Raw genomic sequence first — 10,998 nt, forward strand, 5'->3', positions numbered from 1 at the left:
TCGGTCCTGCACAGCTCACGGGAGGTGAGTGACCCTGCTGAGACCAGGAGGGCCCAAGAAGGCGGAAACGGGGAGCCTGGTTGGCAGGACAGCCCCGCCACTCCCCCGTACATCCAGACTTCTGGGGGGTACCTGACAGCTAACGAGCCCCTGGGTCCCAGCCTAAGACTACCTTCTTCCACACCCCTGGAGTTCCCAGGAAATCGTGTGTGGAGCCCGCTTAGCTTCACACACCCACCTCCTGTCTGGAGCTCCCACCGGGCACAGCCTGGCTTCTCTGAAGGAAAAACAATGAGCCTGGCTCATATTCTCACTTTGGGGGAGAGAGAAAGGGAGAGAGAGAGAGAGAGAGAGAGAGAGAGAGAGGTGGCCTGTTTGTGGGTTACCTGTGTTTGTGACCTCTGACCCCTTATTTATACCCTCAGCAGACAGACAGGTCAGGTTTCAGTTACTTGAACCACCTTTGTGGATGGGAAGGATTTGAAGGCCTGGCGGGACTGACTGCAGGACAGGCTTATTAGAAAGTTAACTTTCTCTTTCCTTGGAAGGTGGTGGTGTGTTCCCTCATGTCTGTGCATGTGGGCGCGGAGAGGTTTTCTTTCAGATGTGTTTTTAGACGATTGTTTGGCTTCTCCAGGTCTGATTTACAGGGGGGAGTAAAATCAAGTGCTTTTCTATGAAGTTTATTAGCCGAAATAAAAGTGGTAGCCTCGGTGGCCATCGGTGGCTCACCTATAACAAGTTCGGTTCTGCGGGGCAGGGCTGTCCTTGGCTTGTGGTCGAGGAGGACAGATGGACTGCCCGTCTGAGTTTCGGAGCCCGCTCATCGCTGTCCATCACCGCCGTCCATTCCAGATTTTCTGAGAGCTTGCTAACACGTTCGTAGAAGGACAGAGCTGGGCTACTGCTGATATAGAAACCAATTATAATTGGAGGAAAAACAGGTATTGATTAATATATATAAACCATTTTAGTGTGTGAAAATATTGCTGTTTCAGAGAAATCCAAGGTGAAGATGAAAAAAGAAAAACTGAACAATAATTAGCAATGCGGGGGAGGGGAATAACAAGTTGGGCTTTAACACAGAGTAATCAATAACTCAGGCCTTCCGCTTAGAGGTCTGAACGACGCCCTGAGTGTCCAGGAGCTTTCTGTGATGTCCCTGTCTGTCAGAATCAGTGAGAAAACACTCGCTTTAGGTGGGGACTCATCCATTGTTTGTTTTTTTTGTTTTTTGTTTTGACAAGGGGTAACTTTTTTGGTTCTCTTATTTTATAGAAATGTCTCTGAGGCAGGTTTCCTCTTCATAGAGGACCAGGTCAAACAGGATGGCAAGGAAATACCTGTGTGGCCGCCAGGGCTCTGCTCACAGCCCCTGTCCAGCCCGGACATTGGCTCTGCCTGGCGGGCGAGGGGAGCGGGTGGGCGGGGCAGCACGAGCGGGCCTGCGTCATCTCCTTCCTCCTGCTCTTCTCTGCCCCCAGTTCTAGCTCTCATTCCCGCAGACCCGGCGCACGTGATTTTCCATCCTCTCGGCCCCTTTCTCCCATCTAGACAATAGATTCATCAGGGTTCATCTACGGATGTTTCCAGTGTTATTACCGGAAGTGCGAGGTCTGAACACAGCTCGGATTTGAAGGCCGGGCTCTTGGTTCGGCCATCGGCTCAAAGATCTCAGAGCTCGGTGTATGGCGTGGCCCCTTCGGTCTCATGTCAGTCACCCATCCGCTGTATGACACGTCTTTTATGCCTCTCTTCCGAGGGGAGAAGTTATCAAGCAACACGGTCGAGAGCCTTGAATAAGAAGCTGGGAGTAAGGGTGGCCTGTCACCACCCAGTTGCAGAGAGCTCCCTTTCTAGGTGTTCGCATGCTACAGGGAGGCTAGCCATCGGCGTTGTTTCATCTCGAACTCCTTCAGGTTGACAGTGTGATTTCTGGAAGAACATTGATCATTTCAGAATCCCTCTAGGAATAAACAGTTTGGGGGGAGAAGGGTGGTGGGGGATGTTTTATGGAGCTCACTATACAGAGGTGTCTTCCTTAGAGAAGAAACCCAGGCAGAGGCTCTGGGATGACGATAAAAGGAAATTCGCCTTCGTTCTAGACCTGCGCTTCTAAAATCTGAACGTGCATAGAGCCACCTGGGCTCTTGCTAAAGACAGATTCTGCTTCTCTTGGTCTGGGGTGGCGCCGGAGGGTCTGTGTTTCCAACCAGCTCACGGGCGATGCCCTTGCTGCTGGTCCGAGGACCACACTTCATTCGCGATGCGGTAGGCTGAGGCATTCCTGAAGATGAGTCCACTTGACTCCAGACTTTCCGCCATTACTCTCAGTTATCCAAATGCAGATGGCCTATGAGGGAGCAGGTCCCCCCTCGTAGCTAATCACGGAGCTGAAAATCAGCCTTCGGCGAGCGCTTTCTTTTATTTTATCCACAAAAGGTGTATATTTAATAGACATTGTTCTGAAATGTGGATTTTCATTTTTGATTGCTTTCAGGGGAAAGGGAACATCACAATAGCGAGATATAATAGTCTCAGCTGGGAGAAAAAAAGCTTGTGCCCGATACAAGTGTTACAGAAAAAGCCTGAACCAGAGAGAAATTGAGAAAATGATCAGATGAAGCAAAGGGGGAAAAAGAACTCTATCAAAAACGAAATGCTTTGTCCCGGAAAGCCAGAGAATCAGCTCAATTCTTTAAGCCCCAGGAGAGCTTTATGAGCCCGAATTGGCCTTGGGTGACTTTTGGGCGGCTCTTTCCAGATTGTCTTTTGTAAATTAGGAAACGGGGCCCTCATGTGGGGCCACTGAGACCAAACACCCCGAGAGGACTAACGATAGGTTTATAGGCCGACACAGGTCCCCACTACCCCCAGAATCTGCATGGCCGCTTCTCCCTCCCTCCATCCCAGTGTGTGTCACCAGAGGTGGTGTTCGGGGGCCTTTGAGGGCTGCCTGGAGCAGTCCACCTAGGAGCAGAATAAGAGAGCTAAGGGTTTGCTCTAGAAATCGGTCCCCGAAGGTGAGCTCATTCACTCGTCCCTCTATTATGAGGAACGCAGGCCAGGCTCTGCTTCTTGATAGCTTTGGGGTCTTGAAGACTCCAGTTTTCTCATCCGGAAAATTAGGACGATGCTGCTTAATTTATGGGCCGGACATGAGGGGCGGCATCATGTTGCCGCTCCAGAAATGGAGACGTAGTAGTGAGGGTGGGCAGAGTCAATGCTGGGACCTTCCGGGCCTTTGCTTCATTCATTTAATGCACGTCGAGTGCCTGTCCCCACCCTGTGCCAAGCACTGTTGTACACAATGTCCTTTTTACCTAGAAGAACCCTCCCTTACTATTCTTTTGCCCAATGATCAAACTTCTGTTCAAGACCCAACTTCCAATGCCCTAATCGCTGTCATATTTCCCTAGTCGACTTTATTTATTTTTGTGTCCTGGGCACCCAGCACAGCATCTGACACATAGAGATACTCGATGTCGGTTGACAGCAAGAAAAACGATTCCCAAATTCCTACCACATCATTTAGAAGATAATTACCATGGTTGGTGGCAAAAGTGCAAGAATTTCATGGAAGCTGAGGGCACTTTCCATTTGGCGGTGGTCTAGGAGGCTGGAAGAAAAATCTAGAAAGGCTCTAGAGAAGAGGTAGCACCTCAAGGATGGGGTCCGAGGGAGGGGATGGTTGGAGCACCTCAGAAAGTTGAACTTCTTTTTAAAGAAATTTATTTTTACTTTTCAGTTACGGTTGACATAGGATGTTATATTAGTTTTAGGTGTACAACGTAGTGATTAGACATTTCTATACCTTGCGAAGAGATCCGCCCGGTAAATCCAGTACCCGCCTGGCACCGTGCGTAGTTATCACCATATTATTGACTGTTCCTGCACTGTACTTTACAGCCCTGTGACTATTCTTATAACTGGCAGTTTGCACATCTTAATCCCTTTCACCTTTTTTACTCATCCCTCCAACCCCCGCCACCACCCCCCCACCCCCCACTGCATCTGGCAACCATCAGTTTGCTCTCTGCATCTGTGAGTTTGTTTCTGTTTTGTTTATTCGTTTATTTTGTTTGTTTGTTTGTTTGTTTTTAATTCTACATTTAAGCGAAATCATATGGTATTTGTCTTTTCCTGTCTGACTTATTCCACTCAGCGTAATGCCCTCTAGGCCCATCAGAAAGGTTAACTTTGAAGTGAGAACAGAGACGATGGTTTATGAGATCTGAGAGTTGCTTACTCTTCTGTCCAGGAAGGCGTGTTTGATGATTTGAGCCTATGATGCTAAGTTCTAGGGAAAAACTTGGCCCAATATTTCCTCTTTCTTTAAGAAAAAGATCGCCGTACTACTCTAAGACAGTAGAAATTATCCACTCGAGAAGAAAAACAAATAGAAATAATTGAGTTGCTCACAAACCGGAATTAAAAGTGCATTTTAAAACAGCCTCTTAATTGAGAGGATCGTAATCGCTTTATTAATCTTAAACAAGGTAAAACTGGGAACATCAAAGAAGTAGAAATAATCCTTGACGTTAGTTGGAAATGACAATAAACTTGGGAGCGGAGGCCCGTCCGGCCCCTGGAGGGCAGGGCTGGTGGGCGGACACCAGTGTGAAGCTACAAAGATGCCTGGGTTCCAGGGATGGATTTTTATTCTTGGAAGTGAGAGGAAGTGCAGAGCTCGGCGAACCTGATCAACCACCATTTCATTGCTATCCCAATAAACTGAACTTTTCAAGAGAGAGGATGAGTAAGGTGGTTTTTTTGTTTTTGTTTTTTTTTTTTTAAATGAAGGTTCGACCTGGCTGTCTCACATTTCTGCTTGAAATCGGTGACTTTCATCTCCTGGAATTACCAGTGTGGGAGCAGAGCTATACAACGAGGGTCACTCCTGTGCTTTTTCACAGTGTAATGAAATCCAAAAAGACCTTATTTCTTTGGTCTGATTGCATTTATCGCAGATATATATGATTGAATTGAGTGAGCCAGTAAGGGAAGTTCTTTTGAGAAAAATGAAATCCAGCCTTACAGTGGGTTCTACAAAATCTGTGTGCACACAAGGCTGTTCCTGACCTAGCGGCTTTCCAAATTGGGGTTCTCGGTATGTGATAGAATCCGTAGGATTTCCCTAAACACTTAACCTCAGAAGATTCTGATTCTCTCCAGGCGAGAAACAACAGGATCTGCCCGTCATGTGGAAATTTGATAGGTTTAGAGGCTTAATCCTGTGAGAGGCTCTGATTGTCCTATTAGACTGCGTCTGTTTAACTCGGGAGTCTCGGTGTTAGAATCTAATCCGAGGGTACATTTTGACTGTTTCTTTTGGGGGGATGCACATCTGCAAATTTAAGTGATAGTAAGACAGCACATCCTCGATGGCTGATTGGGGCCACCTCTATGTTTAAATCGTACTTATACAAAATGGGGAAATAACGTTTAGAAACCCTCGCGGTTCTTCTGGGAAGGGCTTGCCCAGATTTTTGCCTTTGGAAATGGGGCACCTGGCTTTTCTCTGTCATCCTTCTGTTCATCCCATTGTTCTGTAGGTGGGAGGTGCTCATTTTCTTGTCATAATGACCTAGTGGATATGTTTTAGTTTCTTCAGGCGAAGAGCTGGAGAGGTGTAGGGTCCAGTTTCCCTTGCTACGGTCTCCAACTGCCTAAGTGACGGCGACATAATCACTGCCTCAGTTTTATTATCGTTATCTATGAAACGGGAATAATACTTGCACCCTCTGCCTCCCATGGTGCCTGTGAGAATCAAGTGCATTAATAGGGGAAAGTGTAAGTGTTTGAGGTCTCAACATCATCAGCCACAAACCAGCGATGAATGCCTGCTGCTTTCACTGCACCAGGGTCACCAAGAGCTCCCTTTGTTCTGAAGGGATGTAGCATGACAAACACACGGCCATACCCAGTGTCACAGGCCAAGATGGGTGTGTGCGATTGAAAGCATTAGGTGGCCGCTGAGCCTGGGTCCCAGTAGTCCCATAGAATCCCCTGTCGTGACACGGTGCCGTAGGTCCCAAAGTGGAGATTTATCTCAGAGGCTGTAGAGATGGGGGCGGAGCAGGGGAAGGCTCCCCCAAGATGAAATTTGAGCTAAATCTTAAGCAATAAAATAATTTTCAAGGCAGAGAGGTGTTGAGAGGGGTTTCCCCACACCTCCCCCCCGCCACGGCCTCAGAGAGAGGATAACATAAGCAGAGGCTCGGAATGAGAGAGAACATGTCCCGAACACAAGGACTAGCTCTGGGCAGCCTTAGTGCAGGGCAAAGAGATTGAGGAAGAGGCTGGACAGGCAGATGGGACCTACACGGCCGCTAACGACAAGGCTGAGGAATTTGAATGTTACACTCTAGTCAGCCGGGAGCCTACAAAATATGTCTTCAGGGGCACGGCAGGATCGGACAAGAATTTTTTTTAGCAATATGGAAGATGGAGAAGAGATAGACCCTCATGCATTAAACACTTATTGTGCATCTACCAGCACCTAGGTGGAAGGTGCAGTGGGCACAAAACAAAGCCCTGCCCTGGGGGCCAGTTAGGAAACTCACGCGTTGGCCCTGGAGGAGCATGATGGGGCTTTCACTAGCGAGGAATCAATGCGTGTAACAGACATAAAGAGACCGGGCAGCTGGCTGGACGTGGGGATGGAGCGAGGGCTGCTAGTAGGGACCTGGCAGTGGTCATCTGGAGGGAGGCTAATGAGTTCATTTTGGATGAGGACACTTGCTCTGCCTGAGGGACATCCATTTGGGCCCCATCTGTCCATCAGGCCGTTGAACACTTGCTTTGGTACTCAGGAGAGAGGTTAGAGCTGGAGATGTAGATTTCTGTGTCATCTACATGGGGAGGGTGGGAAGGACTGGGCTTTCGCAGGAGGACGGTGTAGAATGAGCCAAGAAGAGGGTCTGAGGACCAAGCTCAGGAAACGTCACGTTTAAATGTCAAGAGGAGACTCCAGTAACAGGGAGGAGGAGCTCGGTGATGATCCATGTCGGTTACAATAAAACTAACGACAACAACAACAACAGAACTTGATCTTGGCTATTGATTACCCAGTTCGATTCCAGGACAAGACATTCATCCTTATGTTATTATTAGGATGATGTTTAAGCACTTTGAGTTCCGGATGCTCATACCAGCTGGACCAAAAGGGGAGCAGGGTCGGGAGGGAGGAAGGCTGTGGATGGATGGCGGAGGATCTGCATGGCCACGTTTGAAGCCCAGCTGCAGAGGAGGCAGCCTATTTCCCATCCTTCATTGGGAGGACAGGGCTAACCAGAGAACAGGGCCACTAGGTGGCCACGAACAGCTCAGGGGTGTGTTCCTCCTGGGGATGTTGAGCAGAGGGGACCATGTGGGTGAGTGCAGTGATGGTGGCCAGGGGACTTCCTGCTGTCGCCCCTTCTTCTGCATCCCTGGGGGCGCCGGGGCCTTTTACGGGCTCAGTGCTTCCTGGGCATGCCCTTCCTTCCCGCATCCGCTGGCAGCCCTGTCATCTTCTTGGCCTGTCAGTTAATCTTCAAAGGTGTGATTGTTAGAGAGTGATCCCTCTGTCACCCCCCATACACACACCCCGTGACCAGCTCTGTCACCTAGCAGCAACTCACTTACCCTCTCTACGCTTTGCTTTCTTCATCTGGAAATAGGGGTGATAAGGCTGCTCCTTTATACTTCCCAGGGGGCGGGGTGTGCAGGTGTGGAGGAGGCAGGATCAGAAGACAGGTGTTTCATAACTACAAAACAGTTGCGATTGCCGACGTGGAAGGACATCTCTCTGCACCGCGCCTGGGGCTGTTTTTGCCTTTCGCTCGCCCAGGTCTGCAGGGAGGGGCCGGGGCTGCTCCGCACGTGGGTCCTGACCCCTGCGAAAGCTCATTTTGTGTGGCCGTGTCAGGCAGCTGCAGGAGCTCTTTTGCTGCAAAATGGGACGTGCCGATCTGTGCTCTATTCCTGCGGCTGGCGTGATCAGTGAATGGCCATGTCTGGAGATGGAGAAGGTCCTTGTGCCATTGAGAGCGACTTCTCAATAGCTGTGGGACCATGCCTAGTCGGCCCCTTTTGTGGGCTCGCAGAAGCCTCGGGGAAAAGAGATTGAACATGTGAGGCAGGCTGGCGATTCATCACAGGTGCTTCAGAGGTTCGTGGGGGAGGCCGGTGCTCCGTGTGTCCCTGTCTGCCTCCCCATCATCCTGAGTGGCGTTTCTGCCGCTGGAAGCATCTGGGCACAGCGGGCCAGCGTCTGCAGGCTCAGGTGGGACGGTGGGATGAACTGGGAGCTGCATTTAGATCTAGAGAATCGCTGAGTGCTTCCTCCGTGTCGAATGCCTCCTCTCACCTCCAGCTGTCGGCTGGCTGTCTCTAATGCTTGAGAATCCCATTATAGCTCTGCAGGTGGGATGCTGCTTTTGGGTGTCTGTGGGCTGGAGAGCTTGGGATTCCTAGTCCTTAGCGGGAATGCCTGGAAATCCTCTCTCTCCGTCTTCCAGCCTCAGAGCCCTTCAGGAAAGCAGCCCGCCGGCCGAGAAAACCTCACCGCAGCCCCTTCCTGGCCCCCGACCGTCCTCAGCCCTTTGCCACACATGGGCTCCTGGAATTCCAGAGTCTGATTTGGGGAGGGAGTCCTTAAAATAAAACCCCATCAACGGGCTTTGAATTAATCTAAAAGGGTCTCGCATGGTTTCGTGAGGTAGCTGGGCATTTATTCCCCAGAGAGGGGCTTTGCTGAAAGTCGCCTCTGCCGTTCCATTTACATGGTAATCAGCGTGCAGAGCTTCTGCCCTCTGTCATCTCCAGATGAAGGAAGACCTCGTTCTTGGGAGGCCCCCTAAACACACGGAGGGTCTGAAAACAGGAGTGATCCTGCCCCGTCTCTGCAGCAGTCACCTTTGCGCCTTGGGCGAATTGCAGCCGCGCTCAAGGGCAGATTCGGGTGAGTCCCTCGTCGCCGCTGCTGTTCAAACTGTTCTTTCTCAGCTTCTTCCTTGCAGTGCGGTTACCAGGGGCTTTAATCGAAAGCAGAGCTGGTGGCTGGTCTCTACCGCCGCTCTGCTACGTGAGCCGTGTTCATTGCACCTCCGACTTGGCATGCCCTCTAGTACCTGCTGTGTTGATGTCACTGCCACACTGAGTCACGTTCCCGGCAGATGTAGCAGAAGCTCACTTCCTCGGACATGCAAGAGATTGTACCAAGCTCGTTTCTCCCCGCACCCTCGATTTCCTTTCAACTCTGTTCCTGAAGAAAGACAGACACACACGGTCGTGGTCCTGGAGGTGAAGAGCAAGATGGCCACGTGTTCATTACGAGTTCCAGAAGGCAGATGCCGCACTCAGGATGGCCCTGTGACCTGGAGAAACGGTGCGGGGGGGAGGGGGCAAAATTCAAGTTCAGTCTGCTGACCGCGTTCGTGTGCTCTGCCCTGTGCGCTGGTCCCTTCGGCTGGCCTTCTCTCGGCGGCTCCTGGGAGCTGGGTTCCCTTACGTCACCCCCTTTCTGCCTTCACAGGGCCTTTTTGTCCCTTAAGAGACAGCTTGCATCTCACTTCTACTCCTCCCGTGAGCTCGTGGATGGCTCCTGCCTTCTCTAGCTCTGAGAATTCTCAGAATATGAGGAGCATGGACCGTTGGGCTGGGGAGGACCATGGACATGGTCTGGTCCAGGGGGCTTGACACGAAACCCTTGGCTCCCCCCTTGGGGCCCGCCTGGACAGAGTGCGGACTGAGGGGACATGGCTGAGCAAGCCACCCCAGGCCCCTACCTGCCTTCGCTGAGTGCCCACCTGCTTTCTGTGCTGAGCCTCATATCTCAACCTATGAAAGCACCATACCCAGTCCAACCCTGTCGTTCTGATGAGGAGGGACACAGGAGGTCTCAGTCACCCATGTGACACTTTAAGGTGCTCACCAAGAGCAAGAGTCTAGAGATAGACCCCCTGGGATCAAATCTAGCTCTACCGCTTGGTGGCTTTACATGTGGGGCCAACTACTTAATCTGTCTCAGCCTCGGCTTCTTCGCCTGTAGAATGGGCATGATAAGAGCCGTGCCACAGACTGTCGTGAGGATCAAATAGGTTCGCTCGTGGGAGGCACACAGAACAGAGCCTGGCATGTCGTGGGATCTGAGTTAGTGTTGACCGTCAGTGTCCTCATTGTCTTCATTATTGTTATTTGTTCTGTTTTTCTTGTAGAAGCTCCTGGAAGCTAGGATCCACAGCTGATTTGTCTTTTTTTTTTTTTTTACTTGGCCATGCTGTGTGTGTTCTTAGATACTCGGGGTTACTGAGAGAGTACCCTGACGTCAGACGCACCTCGTCAGGGTGGGCACCAGGCTGTCCCTGGGTGACCTCTCAAAGCGCAGCCAGCCTTAGCTAGTCCCAGACTCAGATCCCTTGCTCGGTCAGTGGTTAGTGGACTCTACAGCCACGTTCGGCAGCCAAGACCGGCTACTCTGTGAATGAAAAATATTTCTGAGGGAGCTTTTGTTATTTCTAAACTTTCTCTCCCGTCTTGCTGCTGACAGCTGGGTCAGGTGGTGACAAAAGCTGCGGTAATGGGCAGGAAGGACCACGAGAGGGTTGACGTCTGGCTCAGCCTTGAACCTTGTCCCTTCCTTGGTGAGTGACAGCACCAGGAGGGTCTGAGTGTTTCACTTTGACCTGAAGAGACTCAAACGTGGCTTTGAGCTCTGAGGGTGAGAAGCGAGGACGTCTTTCAGCCTCTTATCTTCCATCATCTGCTGTTATGTTTACTCAGCAGGAATTGGTTAGGCGCTTGCTATGTGCAAGGACTGTGTCAAGTAGGTACTGTGATTAGAAACAGGAGTCCGATATATCCCCAGCCCTCAAGGAGCTTGAGTTTATGTGCTGATACGCGATCAATCCGCTCAGGCTGCCATAACAAAATCCCACAGACTGGGGGCCTTAAACAACAGAGATTTATGCGCTCACAGTTCTGGAGGCCGGAAGTCCAAGATCAAGGTGCCAG

General features: G+C 50.6%; 1 protein-coding gene across 1 annotated transcript in view; it reads left to right on the forward strand.

Moving 5' to 3' along the window:
* Positions 1–5: 5 nt before the first annotated feature.
* The window catches only part of SUSD4 (sushi domain containing 4), a gene marked incomplete at its 5' end in the record, with an annotated part of 112,935 nt that continues 101,942 nt past the window's right edge, over positions 6–10,998 (forward strand). The window contains one exon of the mRNA XM_023531034.1: positions 6–24. Coding sequence (XP_023386802.1) covers positions 6–24 — 19 coding nt within the window. The remainder of the gene's footprint in view (positions 25–10,998) is intronic.

This window comes from Pteropus vampyrus, unplaced genomic scaffold, assembly GCF_000151845.1.
Source record: "Pteropus vampyrus isolate Shadow unplaced genomic scaffold, Pvam_2.0 Scaffold60, whole genome shotgun sequence".
NCBI lineage: Eukaryota > Metazoa > Chordata > Mammalia > Chiroptera > Pteropodidae > Pteropus > Pteropus vampyrus.